Below are 19,975 nucleotides of genomic sequence, written 5' to 3'. Positions count from 1 at the left end.
CAAGAAGATATTTCCATGTTGAAAAAATATTTAATATTTTTTATATTTATTATTTATATTTAATATTTAAATAACTCACCAATTGGAAGGCTCGTTTTTATCAAAACTGAAGAACTGTCCACCAGCCATTCCCACTAGCCATTTTGGTGAAAACTGAACTATTTTACTGAAAGGCTCATCTGTCAAAAGCAAAGCCCAAACGAACTCCTTTTGCAAGTAAGAAATAAAAGCCCAAGTGTTTAAGCTCCTGTTAGTGTGCACAGTAAACCACCAATAACAGTAACACGATGCTTAATGTGTGGCAACTTGAGACTAAGAGGTCCATCAGTCCTTCCAGAGATCATGCAGAAAACAGTCAGGAAGCCCTTCCATTTCTGGCAAATGCATGTTACAGGAGAACCACTGAATGAATATGCTGTCTAGAAGGTAAGCATATTTATGGATTCTTCTGTGCTGACCAGTGAAAAATGTGTTGAGCAACAGAAGACATTAGACGCCCATGCAGTGTTCCATTTATCATAAAAGGCTTCACTAATGGTCCCAGCTGAGATACCTTTCCAGCTCAAAACCACGTAAAGATAAACAGTTAGAAGGGAAGAGTTATAACAAGGAACATGAGAACATATGTTTTGTTTCACACTTTGTGATAATGGAATTCCAGTAAGATGGACAAACTTCACAAAGCAAAACCAAAATATCAAGTTAATGCAATATACAGTCCCCTTGAAGTTCGAGAAGCTAACTCATTTTTATTTGCTTTGCTGTGAGCTAAACACAATAGTTAATAGTATGGATCAAACCGTACTGTAAGTTGATGGGTCCACTACAAAGACAGCAAATAGGACATACAGCTTTTTAACAGTTCAAAATTATGGCTTACCAGTTTATTATTTGAAACTACAGGATGCTTTCATGTATAGGCTTGAAAAGCTTTCTGTCTTGCAGCTGTTCAACTGACCATAGATTGGTATGGACTACCACCAAAGAAGTCTCCTCTTAAAAAGTATGACACTGAAGTCTTATGCCTGCTGTGATTCTTAAAATTCAAGACCAACTTGTCCTTCCCTGCACAAGCAACTGTTGAAGTGTTAAAGGCCCTCCAGATCCATAATTTTAATGTCAGTAGTTTTCTGCAAGGTATGAGGGTGATAAAGGTGAGTTCTAGTCACACAACATGGGAAGGAGAAGTATGGGTGGCACTACTGAGACAGAAACCCAGCAAGCAGCTAGCTTAAGCCATTGCTTAACATTGGTAGCAGCATTTGTTTTCTAGATACCTCCTCCGGCAGTTAGATAAATTCCTGTAGTTGTAGGGCCCATCAGCTCTGCTGTGTTTGGCCATTGCTCAGCCTTCATGTCTTTGCTCCTGGGGGAAAACTTTCAGCCACTGATTCAGGAATGCATCCCTTCTTGGCAAAACCCTTAGGGTCATATTTGTGGTCCCCTTGAGTTTAAATGAGACTTAAAACATATGCTTCAAATTAACAGAATTCCTCAAAGCTTTACGTGTGGGGCAAAAGAACCTTCAGCCTGTGCTTAACTGTTTTTTTTTTTTTTTTTTTTTTTTTTTTGACCTGGGTGCTAGAATATCCTCATAGCTGTCACCTTCATCTCAGTGCTGTATGCAGCCTCCTCATCCTGTGGTCTGACTTGCACTACTGAGTATATCAGCTGGAGTGGTCTACCAGGCTGCTGCCTTCTGCTGTTTGCTACCATCTCAGGCCAGAGGTTTCTCCCCTGCAGTGAGTCAGACAATTCAGTTCACATTCAACACAGGAAATGCATGAGCTAAGGCAGGCATTCCCACTTAAGATATCTACGAGACTACTACTGCTTAGCCCCTACTTGTCAACCTGGTAGACTTGGATTGCACCTTTCCATTTCTTCAGTTCCACGAAATTAATTTTAGAACTTCAATCCATACTTCTTTCCTGGTCCCCAGGCTTCCAATTTTCTTCAAAATTAGCCTTTAAATATCTGTACCTCTACCTGAGTCACTTACCAAGAAGGCAGACGGCAATTTTACTTATGCCAAACTCAATCAATTTCACATTTGTTGTACTACAGCACAGCAGTGGGTTGCTTTTTTATATCTTTTATTTTTTTTTATTTGAGACATTGCAGGGCTTTCTTCTGATACACACTGATGGGACTTCTGGGAGCAGGCTTTCAAAAATAATTAGAGTGATGAATCATAATCAGGAAGAAATGGTTCTTACATCTATTAAGACAGTTATTTAAAAATGTTTTGATGAATCATGCAAAAATGGTCACAAATAGGATTATACTTTTTCCATCAATATATTTTTTGTTTTTAAGTCTTAAGAAAAGAGCTTGTGCTTTTAACACTTGAATTGAAAAAAATATTTACAACAGACATCATAAATGCTACATTGCACTACAGACAGGCAAAGTGGTGATGGTCCTCTGCTTTACCATTCACAAAATTCACTGAGGGTTTCGGATCTGTTCTGTGAACTCCCAATTTAGAAGAGTTCAGTCCTGGATCTTCAATATGCTTCTTTTTTCCAAATCATTCATTTCCTTCAGTATAAGGGCAACATTGTATCTCAGCTCCTGAAACTTTGCAACCGGCACCTGAAACAGAACACTCAAGTTAGAAAACCTGATTTAGGCTAGAAACTTTGCATAGGGCATGCCTATGGATAGGGAATGTTCCACAGCAGCAGCCCAATCTCTCAGCTATTTTTTTTAGACTTAAGACAAAGGATTTGAGGTTAATGAAATTAATAAATAATAAAATAAATAATCTTTTATAATTCCTCTTTTTATAAGGAGAAGAGCAGAAAAAAAATCAAATAACACCTACACAGTACATTTTCTATACTCTATGATGTGAGAAAGGAAATACTAAATAATGTCAACAGATGGCTGCTGGGGTGAAGTAAGAGTCATGGGTTGGACAGAAAGATAAAGAGATCTGGAAGACCGTGTAGTCTACAGAATTCTCAAGCAATGAACTCCAGATATTTTCCTTGTACAAATTTGCAGGAGAAAGGAATCAAGCCTCTAAGCAAGAGAGAGATTCAGCAGCAACCTCAAGAGCAAAGAAGACCGTGCACTAATACATTGCTGAAAGCAGGCAAGGACTACTACTGGATGAGATTTTTTTTCATGAGGAAGAAAAATTTGTCATTAAAAAGCTCTTCACCATCAACTTACGGAACTGGATCAGTGTAGTAAAGTGGCACAGAAAACCATGCACAAAAAAACATTTGCTTAGTTAACTAAGGACCTGCCCCAAGTTTCCACTACTGTCAAAGCCAGAGGGGAACAGCAGACCATATACTTTTCTAGGCTAAAGTAATGTGTCAATGAAATAACTGTGGTCATCAAATTCCTCTTACACTGTGAGGTTAAAATTTACAAAGTAATTAATTAAATTCAAAATATTTAACCTATGCTAACACGTGCTGCCCTGTCACCCTTTCCCAAAGTTATATTTACAGCATGGTCACGACCATAATAATTCTGATTACTTGGGTGAATTTCCTTTTGAAATGCTCCAAGGGGTGTGTGAGGCTCTGGGTATAAAAATCCAGTTATGTTGTAGTTATAACTCCCTGATTTTATACCAGACATTTTCAGATGTGTTGTATCTGACTCAACTTCCCTGTTATCCTGATATGCCAAATTGATGGGGTGTTGTGGGTGCCAACTAGCAGGGACTAGAAGATTTAATCTTCTTTGAAGCAACTACTATATAAACATGACTTCCCAAGATGCTTACAGGTCTCAAACACAAATTTGTTGAGCCTGGACTTTTATGTGGGTCTTGATATATCTTCATTTTGCAAATAGCACATCCAAAACAAGAGGCCTCGAGTTCCAGATTAATTCAGCTAAACACTTGCATCAGATGATAAAGATGAGGTGGTAGAGAGGAGTCAAAAGAATTGTAGTGTCACTTCTGAGGATATTACTACAAAAGACTATTTAACTAATGAGCAGACAACAGCTTTACGTTCAAACTGAATAGTGTATTTCCTCATCTTGTCACCTAGTCCTGGTTAAAATGTGGTTTTACACAGGATTAATGGTGACTAGCTGCTCAAACACAGAAGAGGCCTTATGGTTGTCTACGTTGACTGTAAACTTACAGTCAGTTTCATAAATTAGCCTATTACGAAGCTAATGAGATAATATCTTCAAAAAGAAGACAGCCTTAGACAGCAAAAGCTATGTGCTGCAATTCAGCATTGTAAATGCTGCAAAACTAACTGGACAAGTGGACAGCAGGCATTTGTTTATGCACAAGCTTCCAAGCTAAGGAGATCAGCTTTTCCAGGGCCAAGAGGTAAAATCAGGTTATGGAAGGGCAATGTCTGCTCTCTGTGGATCAGGCAACAATGGTGCCCATGGTCCTTATTTCATTGGATGAGATTCATCATTTGGAGGCATGGGAGAAGACAGAAGACTAACGGGCTTTCCTTTAACATTTCAAACCAAATGGATGGAAGTCTATTTAGTGCTGTTAAGACCCTTCTGAGAATACATCTGAGCACAGGCACAGACTGGGGGGACAGATGTGCTTACATGGGTACAGTCCCAGGCTGCTCTGCAGAGCACTGGCTAATTTGCTGTACTTTGTCTACACTGAAGGCACAGGGTCCTTCAGTCCTATCTGTGCTACCCACTGTAGCACAGATATCAATTATGTGAGAGGAATCCAGCATCTGATTAACAATTCCCATATGTAGCAGAAATGTATAAAATGATAAAATGCATTTTTGACTTATATACCACAAAACTTGAAAAGTTTTTTAAAAATCTTCATCATCAGAAACTAGTGTGCTTAGAAAAAGCCCGGGAGACCAAACAGTGCAACTTCTCCCTGTGCCATGTGCATTGTAAAATTGTTCATAATAGAATTATCTTCTAGACTTATTGTCTTACATAAGCCCTATTAGTTAACGGGACATTCAGTACATGTTGGAATGAAAGGAAACTGAAGAGGTGAGGACTATGTTTACTTGCATATGTTATCTTGAATCAAAACACAAGTTTATCTCAAAAAGTCACTAACTGTGGGAAGACTGCTCATCAGATACAGACATCCTGTTTACAGACAGATCTTTGGTATTCATGTCTAAACGGCAGCAAAATGGTGATTTTCAGAGGGAGGCATACTATTTGCTATCAGATATCTGTGCTTCTGCATGCACTGGACAGGCACAGCAGCATATCTCCACTGCAGAATAGCTCCAGCAATGTGTCTTCCGCAGACTTAAACAAACAAAACAACAACAAAATCAAACCAGAACAACAAAATTTCCCCAAACCAAAATACCCCACAAATCATGCCATCAAGACTTGACGTTAAAAGGAAACAAAGCCCCAAATCAAAACAGTTAAGAGTACATACTAGTTTTTATTTGCTTAAGTGAAATTCACCATGCTGTAAAGAGTTAATCTGAAGTCTCTGGCATCACTTAAGTTCCATGGAAGACCTCGGTCAGGGCTATGGGCTGCTCTGAGAAGGACTATCCACAGAGAGGTGAATTTGATCTTCTGTGAAGTGACACCCCCAACACTTTGCAGTGTAGCACAGAATGTATGCCTTCCTTAACAGCTGTCTTCTGGTGAAACGTAACACTGAAACCAGTCCACCCCCTTCAGCTCTGTGCTTTGGTGCTTCCTCCAGACTACTACTAATGCATGAACTGAAGCCAGAATCTTTAGAGTTCAAATGTAACAAGCCTGTTGTGCACTGAAAGCCCGCATGCACTACCACGTTATTTATAGAACAAATAGCATTCCTTTTCAAAGGTTAAAATATGGAAGGGTTTATGCCATTTTCTGGCAAGCAATTATGCACAGTGTCATAAATGCTGCCACTGACTAATTCTGAGGTAAAAAGCAAAGTTTTTTCACTTTCTAGCAGCAAGATCTGAAGAAAACAAAACTACCCCTGCCACAGAAGAGAACGTTTCACCAGGTAGGAGGTTTAGTAGTGCATCATATATACACTACACCAGTAATTTTTTTCCTCTCAAAAGCCATCATCAGGTTTGAAGGTTAGAATTGATATCAAAAGTGTAATTTTTAATCAAACCAATATTATGCAACAGTGCTTTTCAGTATAATATTCTTCTACCAAATGAATTTGCAGCAAAATGTGAGTAGGAACACGGCACAAAATGATTTCAGTTGGCATTCGGTTATGTGTAGTATGTGGTAACACTGAACATGGAGGAAAGAACAAACCAACCGACGATAATGCATTGTTTACAAAAGCTTTAATGTTTTAAATAGTAATTCAACATTCTAAAAAGAACTTTAAGTGGTTTCTTTTCTATTTATTGTGGCAATCAGACTTACTTCAAAGCGATGAGCTGTCCCATCTGAAAGCTTCATCAGCATTAAAATGGATGGTTGAAGTGCACGGGCCAGTGAACTGAAATTATTTACATTATTAGCACTACAACAACAGACAGCAGCAGCGTGATGAGTATAGCATTGTAGGCTAACCATTTAAGATGTTCATACAGGCTTTACATAGAGCATATGAGTAATTTCTATTATAGTCACATACCTGGTTGGAAACTCAAACACAGAAGTCTCTCCAATTTACCTCAGTATTGAGACCAAAAAAATGTCAATAGTTTAATAATGGCAAGCTTAGGAGCATTTTCATTTTACATAACTGTCAGTTTAGTGGAACTGTGATAGGGTAAGAGCTGACCAAGTACTGCTAGCACTAATGCACACTTTTTTGTGTGTGTGTGCATTTTCCTATGTTGCATTAACCATCTCCATCCCTTCCTAATTTCAATTGTCTCATTTGGGGAACTAAGTTCTCCCAGTCTCCATCCTGAATTTGAGGGTTGCTCTTTATTTTACTCGATGACCCAAAGAGGGGAAATGAGTCATTCTTGTGCAGCTTCCATCAACAGATCCTGCCAAAACCTGCTCAGGTACTGACAGGCATTACAGCCAGAAGCTATGTCTCTTCACAGAGGCTGTTGCTGGATGATAAACAAGAATTCCCAAAGGGAGATTGACTGGAAAGGAAAATAAGAGGAAGGAAAATAGAAAAGGATAATGCTTTGCTCCTGTGTTGTTTGGAAAGCAATCACAGGATTTGCCGGCAGCTTGCAAGCATTGTGCCTGAGGATGTTTATCTGTACGTTTTGTACTCTTATAGGTGCAGATTTTTCTGCATCGTGATACCTGTATGGGGCTTACAGCACTGCTCATCTGAGAGCCACTTGAACTAGCAGCTCGTGGCCATCACAATTTCGAGTTAGGAGCCTTTTTGCTTGGTTTCAGAAAGACTCTCTGGCTCTAGCCAAAGATCCATCCCTTAGCTGCCTTTGCCGTGGCAGATGGCAAGAAGCTGTTCGCTGCAGGCACCGACAGGATGATCACAGAGGCCTTTATTCCTGTTTTGTGAAAGGAGCTAGCAGGCAGGTCGATGACCAATTGCATAACTATGGCAGTGTGACGCTGCTGTTCTGAAGCCTCTCTGTCCAATCTACAGCAGACTCAAGAGTTATGGAAAGTCCTTTTATTTAACACGTGCTACACACAAATGATAGTCTACTTGAGAACTGAAGAGACAATTTCCTTCTCATACTCCAGCACAACTGAGAGCTTGGCTGGCTGCTTGAGGCTCAATCCATCTAACCGCTTCCATCATCAGTGTGGACCTGTGGAGTTTTATCAGCTCCATCAAGTTTTAAAATATTGAAAGAGAGACTCAAACTTGGAGTTAAATGTTTCTAGCACACAAGTTTTAGAGCTCATAACAAATATGCAGCATCAAAAAATACTATTAGTAGACGGTAGAGACAGCAGCCTGTTGACAAGTCCAAATAATAGCAATAACCTTTTGTATATAAACTGACTTACACACTGGTCAAAACATTCCCTCCTTATCTTGCCATTTAATGCTACATGCAAATCCCTAACAGCAAGATATATTTTAACACCATTAACATTTTGGGCAGCACAAGAAGTCAGTTTAACCTTGGACAGATCTTTTCTGTGGTCAGACAGGGTTCTCATTTTTACCTTGTGGATATAGCTACATCCACTCTCCACTTGAAGTCCTGGACATTTGGCAGCCTACTTCCTTGCATCAGAGCTGTGCCTTCAGAAACAGGACGCCTACAGAGTAAATCAGAAACAGGAGACTGCAATGCAAATTCATAAAAGCAACAATACATCTGAAAGTAAAATAAGACTTGCCAAAACAAACCTGTCTGGAGCTTGTTTCTCTTGTCCATATACACTCATTTAGAGAAGTAGCACAGAGTGGTTGAGGTTGGAAGGGACCTCTGGACATCATCTGGTCTAACACCCTACACAAGCAGAACTACCTGCAGCGGGTTGGTCAGGACCATGTTCAGACAGATTTTGAGTATGTCCAAGGAGGGAGATTCCACAGCCTCTCTGGGCAACCTGTTCCAGTGCTCAGTCGCCTGCACGCGTGTCCCAAGAGGTTTGAATGGGTGGAGGTTTTGTGTATTTGAGATGGCTGTGCTCAGATTACCCATTTTCCTGTGCTTAAATATCGTCACTGTTTTTTTTTTTTTTTAAAAAAAAAAAAAGGAGAGAGACAAAGCTATTCTGTGTAATTCCAGTAAACTCAGGTCATTATAGAGTTTGGTAAGAGTCATCATGGTGGCTGGCATATCTGTTATTTCAATTCTCACGCAACTCTAAGAGGTATGGGAAGGGATCTGGAAATAAATCTTCATGCAGATCCAGGAGGAACAGAAGACAGATGCCTCCTCAAGACAGAAAGTTGGAATAAGCTCACTGTGCTCCTTCAGCAGAAAGCATCTAGCATTAGCTAGCAGCAGTGCTTTAAATATAATGATATTAGTGTGTACTCCGAAGCGTACCTTAAAAATAAAACCATACAGTGGTTCTTGCTAATCCAGCATGCTTTACAAATTCCAAATTCCTCATGTGATGTTCACTGCCAGCCCCAGCACCACCTTCATGACTTTTGTCTAGACTAGTGTTTAAGAAAGCCCAGCCTGTCTTTATTACTCATTGCAGGAAGAATCAGGCTCATTAAGCCTCAGTTTATTTCTGGGAGGAAATACAGTTGACATTGATTAAACTTCAGACGGTTGACAGTCTTTAAAATTTTAATAGCATCTTAAGCTCTGGGTAAGTAAACAAGCCAAATCTGATACAAAGCCATAACAACCATCCATTTTTAGCTATATATAGAGAAATACCTTCAGAATGAGATAATTCCACTGGTCCATTAGGGAGCTAGTCTGGACCTTTGTGTTACTTACCAAATAGGTTTATTTTTTAATTTGCTTTTTTTGTTAAGCATCCCATGTCTCTGCCAGTTATTTACAGTACATTTCAAAGCTACTCCAGCTAAGGGCAGGATAAGAAACATTACATCCTTTATCCATGGTGCTAGACATAATCTAATTACAGTCTTTACATCAGAAAGGAATCCTCTCTGAACAAATCAAGGACTGTAGGAATGATAGTCTAACATCCCTACTCAGCCTCTTGTGTGCAAGTTAGCTGGTGCCTTCAGAAACTGCCGAGAGAGATTAGCGATTTGATAAGGTACAAAACACAGACAGGCTAAAATCCTCCAATACTCTTGCGCGTAGCAGAAGCATTATAAGAAGGATTTTATCCTTTTTGGGGGGAGTGCTGGGCAGAAGTGACACACATCCCTAATAGTATGGCAAAGTAACGAGCAGAGAAAATAGATCAGCTGGTCCTTACTCACTGTGCTACAACTAGAAGTAGGTCACCACAGCTGGGTGCAACCATCAGGAGCCAGTCTGGAATGGTCATTAGCAGGATTAGACAGTAAGAACAGGCCTTTCCCTCAGTGGTGAGTTGCTGCCAGAGTATTGCTTAATTTGGGGACTGCCTAAAAATAGCCAGGCTGCTGCCGCTTCCTTAGGACATGCTAACTCCCTTCAGTGGAGGACAGTCCATTCAGTGCAACGCCGGCATTTTGGGCAAAGAATGAGCAAGGATAACAAGGTGTTCCAGTTAGCGGTGATGGAAAAGATCAATGATGTCCAGATAGAGATGAAGTTTCTCAATATCATTAAATTATGGCAATTCTACGGCTAAACTGAACTGTACTTCTATACCATTCTCTCAGAAAGAGTCACAGCTTTTATAGCTCAGTTTCAGCTTCTGTCAGCACCTTTCCAGCTTGGACAGGATCACAACTGAACTAAAAGAACCCTGTAAGGATGACAGAAGGCACATACTGGCCAACATACATACAGAAATTATATAGGCCCTACATCAAGCCATCAGTTTCTGAGAGGAAGAGCAAAACGGAGCAAAAGGGACTCAATGGACCTTGTATCCAACATCAAAGGAATATAATTGCATTTCAGAAATTCTCTGTACCAACAGCTGCAATACACTGCCAGCACACAAAGCATAAGACAGAAGTTAGAAAGAGTAAAGCAATATGGATCAATTAGAGAACATCCAAATTACACTTGGGAAGGCTGATGCACCTGCTGACAAGAATGTCACCTGCCAAAGGCTGTGGCAGAGCAATCAAAGAGGGAATATCAGAGAATTTGGAGCAGCAACAGACCTAATGGTGTCAAAACTGAAGACAAATTTAGGATGGTTTCAGATGCAGATAACAATGTAGCCTAGTAGGCCACTGAACAGGGAGAAAAGTATAAACTGGTATGTGTGAAACTCTGTCAGATGGCACGCAGAATACCCACTCCTGGTAGAAACTAAAGCTGCTCTATTTTAAAAAGTGCAGTACATTTATTACAAATATTCAAAGAAGGACAAATTATGGCTATGCTTTCCCTTGGGAAAAAACAAAACAAAACAAACAATCAAACAAAAAACAACAACAACAAAAAGTTTTAATTTCATGCCGTTATTTTGTGGTGTCAATGTGCCAAGTTTCTCTTCCCTTTCAGTCTATATAGTTTGATGGAACTATGGGGACACAGAATTAAGAATGTTAAATTTCCAGCACTTCAGAATTGTTTAATGAACAAAATGGCAAAAATAGGATAAGATGCCAGGAAAATGTACTAAAAACCTCTGAAATTGATTTTTCTGGGTTATCTAGCTCATGCTGAATTTTTGATCAGATGCTGATCCTTCTCTTACCATCACAATCATATGTATTTAAACTCAGTAAGCATATGTATGATTCAGTGCTACATTTAAGATGATAAAAGCAGATCTGTCTAGAAATCAGATCCAAGGTGCTCTTCTCTGGTCTCAAAACATAGAGCAAGATTACACTGGATAATCACAGCTTTAGAAATGAGAAAAAGCTAAATTTTCCAGCATCGTGATTTCACAGTAGAAAACAGACATTCATGCATGCTTCAAATGACATCTAAATTTATCTTTTCTCCACTGCAAACAATATTTCCACTTTGCAACCATGAATTTTGCATTCTTTAACACCTATAATTCAAACAGAATAGCAGAGAAAAGATGAGAAGGCTGAATTTATTTTTACTCCAAAAACCATAACTTTGAAGGCAAGATCTTAAGCAAGGAAATTAAAAATATTTTAAATTTTGGTAGCAGCATTCAGACCCTTGCGAGGGTAACTGAAGTCCCACAAGTATAACTATCAGTATTCCATGCAGAATATGTGAAGCAGCTCTAGGTCGGTGATGCTATGTGCTGTGACCTCACTGCTCAAGGTGAAAAGCTTTGCATATGCAAGGAGTTCAAGCAGTTTCCACATATAGAAGAAGATAGATATGTTTGAGTAGAGAACTGTACAGAAAAAAAAAAAGAAAAAAGAAAAAAAAAGGAAGTCCTAAAAGGAACAGCAGCAAGAACTTTTTGAAAAACTTTTTGATTTAGTACACCCTCTGGAGCTAATGAGGTATATTGCTTGGTGAATGAATAACAGCTAGCAGAGCAGTTGCTAGCTCATATGTATCACTGAGGCACCCAGTGTGAATTCAGCTGTACGTTATCACTTGATTAACTGCTGAGAAAGCTTCCACAAGCCACAGCATGTAAAAGGCTGCTTGTAGCTCTCCTATCAACAAGGCAAGTCTTTCACTTTTGCTCTAACTTGCAATGATAATGATGATAAAAACACTTAATTCTGCACTGTATTTTTCATCTGTATTGATGGATGGATGCACCTTACAGAGGATATAGAACATTAGAAAAATTGCCTGGCAATGATCACAGAAAAAAATGAAAAATGCCATGAAAGCTATTTACTGCCACACATGATGGACAGAAGTTTACACTGAATCAAAATAATGGGGCAAATTCTGTTCTAATGAATTTAGAGAATTTTGCTATTTCTTCAGGAGGTCTGGGACTTGGTCAGCCAGCAGGGTTGCACATCACGTGATACATGAAAATACTAACCTGTTACCAAAGACAATACTGGAAAAGTCCGCGATGAAATCTTCTGGTATCCTTAAAGAAAAGAGCAATTCAGAACAGTTAAGCGTTTTGTAACCACAAATAAATGGGCTTAGCTACAAAATAACTATTGCAGAACACAAATACAGTGTCAACATTTTCCATCTTCCATTACTTAAAGTTGCCATCAGCTCTTACGTAAGCACTTCAGTATTGATTCAGTCCCAGCTCTCAGAGTTTTACAAGAACCCTAAAAGCTGTACTACATCCTCCTGTCCTACGAAGAATTTTAACAGTGAGTTTCAAAAGAACCCCGTATTTGCCTAACTTCTCTCATTAAAGAAAAGTTTTACTGATCACTCTGACAAGAGCAGAAGGCAAACCACCAATGAATGCTTTCAAAAAATCCCAAACCTATACACTTACGTTTCACTTTCACCTTGAAGCGTAATGGAAACAAGATAGAATGACTTGCTCCCTCAAATGTAAGAACAGAGGTCCTTGTAGCTAAGAGTACTTACAAAAGGAGCGTACTTAACATGGGGAAGACAAGCATAAATTTATTGGGACTACGAGAACAAGTTGAATACAATAATTCACACTCCATCTGACTTTTGCCTCTCCACTACTTCACCATTCTCCTGCTGCTGCTGTAACAAACAAGCTACTGTTGATTTTCAGTTCAATGTATCAGGCCATGAACTATAAAGACTGCAGAGCAAACACTATCCATTCAGCTGCCTTTGCCACGGGGACAGTAACCTCCTACAGCGAGGCAAGTGGAAGAAGTAACCGCTTCAGCTGCCGCGCTAAATCCAACATTCAACATGAATCAGTGCCCTGAGACATTACTCACCAGTCCCTTGAGATACACAGCAGTCTATCAAAGACAATCAAAGCGAACAAAGAAGTTACCTGTCCTAAAGGGCTTATAGTGTCTAACGATGGGAAAAAAAAATTAACTCATCAACTCACACAGTGGGAAAATGAAATGGCAGTTATTGGAGTTTGAATCCTTAAAGGAAGAAGTGGGGTTAAAACATGTTTTAAAATGGTACTTGGATAAAACCGTGTATAGTAGTATTAGTAAGCTAGTTATCTGAGGCAAGCTGGAAATTGAGGAGGAGGGACTAGACAGTGATTTTCAGCTGCACGTGTCTTTCAGAACAGAAGAGACAAGACAACTTCTGCAAGCATTACCTGTACTATCTGTGCAAACCTGTCATTAATCCATGCTGATGATGACCAAATAGCCTCTGTATGTAGTGGAATAGCTGGAGAAAGGCGGTTGTAATATGATTATTATGGTAACAATCACAACACTTACTTGAATGTAAGAGCACGTAACTAAAATAGAAGCATTAATGCTACCTTGGAGCTTGCATTATTTTTGCTATGCAGTTAGTGATTTTGCTGCAAATTTTGTTCCCGGCTCAAGCAGCTTATGCTAGACCAGTCACATACTAAGCAGATCAGACACAGAACATGGCACAGCTCAGGCCTGAGCTACAGGTGGTAAGCAGTTTTCAAAGGAACATTCTGAAGATGGGACTCAAAGGCCAAGGAAGAAGGTGGAAGGATGTTTCAATCCCACATTATTGGCCTGAGACATAAAGTTATCAAACATACAGAGAAGGGAAGGAGAAAATAGCACCCATAATTTAGTGTGATTTTTATTCTGACTGAGCCAGCCAGTCAAGCCAAAAAAATATGGGATATGGGATGACAACCCTGTGAAACCAGTAGCACCGATCTAATTAATCACAAGTGGGCATGTCTCCCAGCCTCTGTCTCCACAAAACTAGAAGCCAAGGCCAGCTGCATCACCAGGAAACTGAGAATTACAAGACTTTATATGGATGGAACTAGGCCAATCTTCAGCTTCACTGAAAGGAACAAAATAGAATGCATGAGAAGTTAAAACAGGTAACCTGGCTCAGATCTCAATCCTCTTAAAAGAAGATATGACCAAAGAAAAAAAAGGAAAAAAGCAAAAATTCTGCCTTAAAATGCAAAATGCCTGCCCAAACACTGGGTGCCAATAATGCCAAGACATTGCTGTTCAACTAATTACACGTGTTCTTTGTGCACATGATCATAGGATGACCCAGAGCAGTCAATGCAGAAGGATAAATGTCTGAATGTAATTAGTAGGTGCCTTAAATCACGCAGGTATTTCACCGCCAGACCCGACTGCATTGGGAAACATCGGAAATGATGTTTCCCATAGGAATCAAAGGTGCTAACAAATTTACTAAGTACCCTAACCTGGGAGAAGAATGAGCTATTTATCCTTCTAAAAGTTTATCCACAAAGCAAGGAAAGCTACTCAAAAAAGACTATCAGAGGTGGAAGTTTGGAAGATACATAACCTCTGAGACTCATGGGAGCATTTGAGCAACAGTGAGCAGCACATAAAGCATGTGAGTGCAAGCAGCACAAGTACAGTTACCTGAATATTGTTGCTATGTCAGTCACATTAACCAGGACAACAAAATACAAAAGATTTATCAAGATAATGAGAGAGAAAAGATCATTCAGACCAAAAAGTATCTTCATATGGCCATGAATAGTCCATGAAGTAAGAAAAGCAAAAAGAACAAAAGTGTAAGGCATTCAGGTGTGGTCAGCTGACAAGGACAGTGGCCTAGGAGGCTGGGAGCCCAGCCAGTGACTTCTGACACTCCTGTATACCTACTTTCTCTACTGTTCAGTAGAAGAATGTTCAACCACCCCCAAAGAACTCGGCACAGAGATTTTAGAACTCTTCATTATTCCTTAACCACACTGAATGCATTCTGTGTGCACCTCAAAATACACCAACTCCCACTGGGTCAAAAGAAAGTCATCAGTTTCTTACTGACCTACTTTAACCTGGGTGTGAACTCCGTGACGTGCCAGAGGAAGCAGCTTACATTTTAGCTCACAAGACATAAGAAAGGGCAGACTCGAGCACTGAGCTGCAGACAAAATTATATCAACAAGCAAGGCACCCTTCACCATGGCCTTAATTACACCTCTCACCAATTACTCACTGATTACATCCATCAAATTTTTACAACCTTAAGTTGCTCGTAAAGCAACTTACGCTTATGATTCCGCAGAACAGAGTCTGAGGAGGGAGCCGATTTGCAGGATAATGGACAAATAAGGAGAAAAGAAAGAATTAGAAACATAGCTGTATCTCCTAGGTAGCGATCAGAATGCAAAGAATTGTAGGAAGTTAACATTTTAAAACATTTGGGTCTTGGTGCACAAGTTTCTCTATAGATGAAAACATAAACTGCTGTTATTCTCTTGTTACCCCTGCATATGGAAATAGGGGAAAACCCTATAAATATTATTAGTGTCTGATGTCTGGGTTTTAGGATATGTGCTTCTATTCAGAGATACTCTGAACAGACTCTGAAGTCAATGTAACAAACGTTATGCTTTGAAGGGTAATTGGAAGGAGAGATCATAGCTGAACAAGGTGGTAGGATTTCATGAGGGTTATATCATTGGCCTTTCAAAGAAGGAAAAAAAAAAAGTAGGGCAGTTTCTTAGCTTCTGAAATGTTACCACTGTCTTACCAAACATGTTAAAACATATTGCAGGGCAAGGTGGGGATGGCAAAGAGAAGGTCACTCACATTTGCATAACCTACATTACAGGCTAAATTAGACCAATCTCCCCAGCATGTGAAATTTACTGCTCATGCTCAGTGCTAAATCAAGTCTTACACAACACCTGTTTTTTTCCTTTGGCTTCATGTGACATTTGGCGACAGATGTATTGTGTGTTATTTACAGGTAATTTCTATACCAAGTTTGTTGTGTAAAAAAGTTGATTTAGGGATTTAGGGTAGCAGTTACATAAAAGTTGTGAAAAAAAACAAACGGATGGAAAAAACAGGCATACCTGAGCTCCTTTAGGTCTTCCTTAAAAGCCTAGAAAGACAAGGAAGGTAAAATTTTACAGGACGTAGGCATGACAGCTGATTTCTTATCAACTGAATTAATATCGCTTACTTGCTTGGTATTTCTTACCCAAAATTTTTGTCTCAAGTGCCAGTAGTTTGGAAATGACAGATTACATATTGAGAAGAATTTCCAAAAGCGTCCAATTAAGTTGTAAGAAATTAATTTTAAAGGCCTAAGCCTCTTGGAAGAGTTTATTTTTGAAAGCAGCATCCCTACCATTTCTTTTAAGTAGCTATCCATAACCTATCTTTTTCTTTAGAGTAGTTATGTGACCTTATTCTCATATGTGCTTTGCAGTAACTTGCTTAAATTATGACAACAGGAAAGAAGTGGCAAAAGATAAGCTCTACATATTAAGAGCACACTTTTACTGTGTTTCCTGCAAGTTTTGAGATAAGAAAGCAGTCTCTTAAACTAGAGAAAAGTGTCAGAAGTGGCTCATCCTCATAAAAATAAAACGAGAAAAGAAAAAGTGTAAGGTAAGGTAACAAAAAGGCGAAGAAAACAGCTATGAAGAAGGAACAGGGGTTGGGACCACAGCAGGTGTATGCATATTTACAAAGAACATCCATAGCTTAAACAGGAGTAGCACTTTCTCCCACTTCCCACTATGTTGTTCTGGCCATAGCATGCACCTTCCTCTAAGCAGAATTACGAAGACAGACAATTTCTCATAGTTGTCTGTAAGTGTAAACAAAATGTGTGAACACACAGGGTAAGAGAGAGTCAGTGTCAGTGAAATGACATCTTGCAGTGCTTTCTTTTGGGGGTTTAATTTAAGAGTGAAAATAAATATGCACAGTAAACGAGATGCTGCAGCAGAAAAAGATAGAAGAATCTCTTTCCCAAAGCTTAAATATTTATTTCCCTGCAAATCTACACAACAAAAACAATAACCTCTACATTTCTAGCGGTTTCTTTTGACTGCTCTAACTTGGATCAACACTTCTGTGTGGAGCTCCCCGCTCTGGCAAACAGGGTTTAGATGGTAATTCATGCAACTTCAGCTTATCGAGGCCCAGAACTTACTTCTTGTTTGAAAGTCGATAAGGGGAGTCTCAGAGCTTCTCGGAGAAGGGTATACATGCCAGAAATGAGGAAAGCAAGCTGCTCTTCTGAGAGACTAGTGCTTTCTGCAATCAGCTTGACAGATTCTTTGCAGTCTTTTCCTTCCAATGCATTAACAGTGACTGTGAATAAGAAAGCAATGCAAGATCCCTTTAGAAAGAAGAAGCCCCAGAGATTGCAAACATTAACATAAGCACGTCTATGATTGTACTTGACTCAGCGTGCTGACATTTTTCCTGGTATCAAACTCTCAAACTGTAAATATCTGATCATCCTCCACCAAAGGTCAGTCTCGCAACACTTTACCAAGAGAACTTCAACAGCCTTGCATTTTAAAATTGGAGATGATTTCACTGTGGAATTTGGTTCCAATGGGATAATGGAAAAAAAAGTTCATTGCTCATGAGTTCAAATCTGACGTGAGCTTCTATCATCAATGTTGTTCACATCCAGTCTGCTTACAGCTTAACAGTTCTGATACTGAAGAAAGCACTAGTGAGTAAACAATTCAACACTGTTCTCCAACATCTCATGCAACATCTCTTGCAATATCAGCAGAGACTAAGGATTAAATGAGCAAGAACACAAAACTAAACCTTCAAGTCTTATAGTTCGCAAAACTGCCGATTAATACAAGTTTTGAAGGAAACGACTTTTAATACACACCACAATATTATACATTTGTTATCTCAGTCTTCAGCACTCAGTTTTTCATTCTTTTTCCATATACGAATTGGCTTATACAAACAACAGATTTCTGTTGTCACGTCAGCCTCTGTCCTGCACTCTGATCGGTCTCGATGGATTGCTGGAGCCACAGGAATACGCACGGTGGATTAAAAAAAAAAGATTACTGACACAGTCCCATTGCAGGATTGAGGAATTAGAGTAATCTTTTATAATGTGCCATATTTAGTGCTGTGAATAAAACATGGGAAGTTAAAAATGACCAGCAAGTCTTACCAAAAGCCAAGACTAAGAGATTAACTTACTAATATGGTTAAGAACTGACAGCCTTCCTTTTGGTATTGGGTGGGTTCCACTGACTGCTGACTTCTTATTACAGACAATTTTTCTTTGCTTTTCACATTCTTACATGCACATCAAATTCAGTGATGAGTCCTGGATCACTCATGTTGCTGACTGAATGTGCACAGCACAATCTGCAGCGCAGACTCTGCAGTGATTAGCTAGGATGTACGAGGTGCTAGCATCAAGCTTTCCACACTGTCTGGAAAAGGCTCTGCTCTAAGACAAAGGAACTGCCTTTGAAAAAAAGGAAGAAGATTCCATTTACACTAAAAGCCAAAAACAGATCACCAGTGAGGCCTGTTCACTAGATCACGTGCAGAGCACGCCGTCCCAACGGAGTCTCTGCTGAAAGTCACTTGCTCCTACAGGATGCCTGCAGTCAAACTTGCAGTTCAGCACTGCCTACAGTACCAGATTACCTACAGATACTGGGATATGCAGTTTTTGTGTCTTTAAATGAGTGGGCATATGAAACAGCATTTAATTTTTTTCTATTAGTTATTATTCAGTGATAAAGTGAGTCCAACAGCCTCAAACAGACAACTTGGTGCAAGTGCCACAGCAATCTGGATATAGTCAGCTGAAATCTGTCACGTCTTCATAGCCTACCCGTCCTTCAAAGGGAACGCTGCTGTCCTGCAAGCTGTGAATCACAGCCCAGCAAGAGCAGAAGACGCGTGGATGCTTCTGCCAGCTCTGCGGCGCCCTGGGAGCCCATCTCCGGACACGGTGGTGAATCTGTCCGGCAACGTTTACACGCCCCAGCTTCAGTTTTGAAGGGCTGTTTGCTCCCCCTAGGGTAGGAAGCATTTACTGCACAGCTCAGGGGGGTGACAACTGACTTAAACCCACGCCGGGGCTTAGGGGACGGTCAGGTTTCCTGGCATCGGTTTCGGCCTCCATCCTCCCTGCACTGGACAGCAAAAAAAAATCCACATCTGTATTTACTTTTGCCCCAAATGCCCCTGCCTATGTATAGCGTTATTGCTTTCAGTTGTTATGGGGAGCATCCAGGATTTCCTGCATCCAGGATTTCCTTTTCTGACACGGCGCAGCAACACTTTTTAGAGACAAATCTTTTTAAAAGAAAACTACCAGATGTTCTGAGCCCTGTATTGACTCAAGTGATGAAAAAGCCCGAAAGTTAGCAGAAGGAACGTGCACAGAGGGGTCGCAGCCCCGCACCACGCCGTGCAGCCGCTGCTCTCCCCTCAGCAAGCCCCAGCAAGCCCGTTCCCTTGCTCCCGTCAGCTTTTCCGATCAGCCCGCGATTATTTGGCAGGGCCAGCACCGGGAGAGCTGCAGTCCCCCCCGCCCCCCAGCAGCCCTCCCGGCCGTACCTCTGAGGAGGCGGCGGAAGGTCTCGTGGCCCACCTCCTGCACGCCCCGCGCCATCGCCTCCACCTCAGCGGGCACCCGCGGCCCCAAGAAGCCGCCGCCGCCGCCGCGTCCCTCGCCGTGCCCGTGGGCCGCGCCCGGCGCCTTCCCCGCCGCCACCGCCGCCATGGCAGCGCCGCCCCGCGAGGGGGCCTCCGCCGCGGCAGGGGGCGCAG

The 19,975-nt window shown here is 40.5% G+C and overlaps 1 protein-coding gene across 1 annotated transcript; it reads right to left on the bottom strand.

Annotated features, from left to right (window-relative positions):
• Positions 1-723: 723 nt before the first annotated feature.
• On the bottom strand, positions 724-19,973 carry LOC118166452 (COMM domain-containing protein 5-like). The gene is made up of 7 exons (XM_035325376.1): positions 19,763-19,973; positions 17,352-17,512; positions 16,261-16,289; positions 12,364-12,414; positions 8,038-8,133; positions 6,343-6,418; positions 724-2,598 (listed from the first exon to the last, which is right to left on the bottom strand). The coding sequence occupies exons 1-7, from the start codon at positions 19,926-19,928 to the stop codon at positions 2,497-2,499; spliced, it is 681 nt and encodes a 226-aa protein (XP_035181267.1). The 5' UTR covers positions 19,929-19,973; the 3' UTR covers positions 724-2,496.
• Between the last annotated feature and the right edge of the window lie 2 nt (positions 19,974-19,975).

The sequence above is a fragment of the Oxyura jamaicensis genome, chromosome 4, assembly GCF_011077185.1.
Source record: "Oxyura jamaicensis isolate SHBP4307 breed ruddy duck chromosome 4, BPBGC_Ojam_1.0, whole genome shotgun sequence".
Taxonomy (NCBI): Eukaryota; Metazoa; Chordata; class Aves; order Anseriformes; family Anatidae; genus Oxyura; species Oxyura jamaicensis.
The sequence above is the reverse complement of the archived record's forward strand: the minus strand, read 5'-3'. Positions and strand labels throughout refer to the sequence as shown.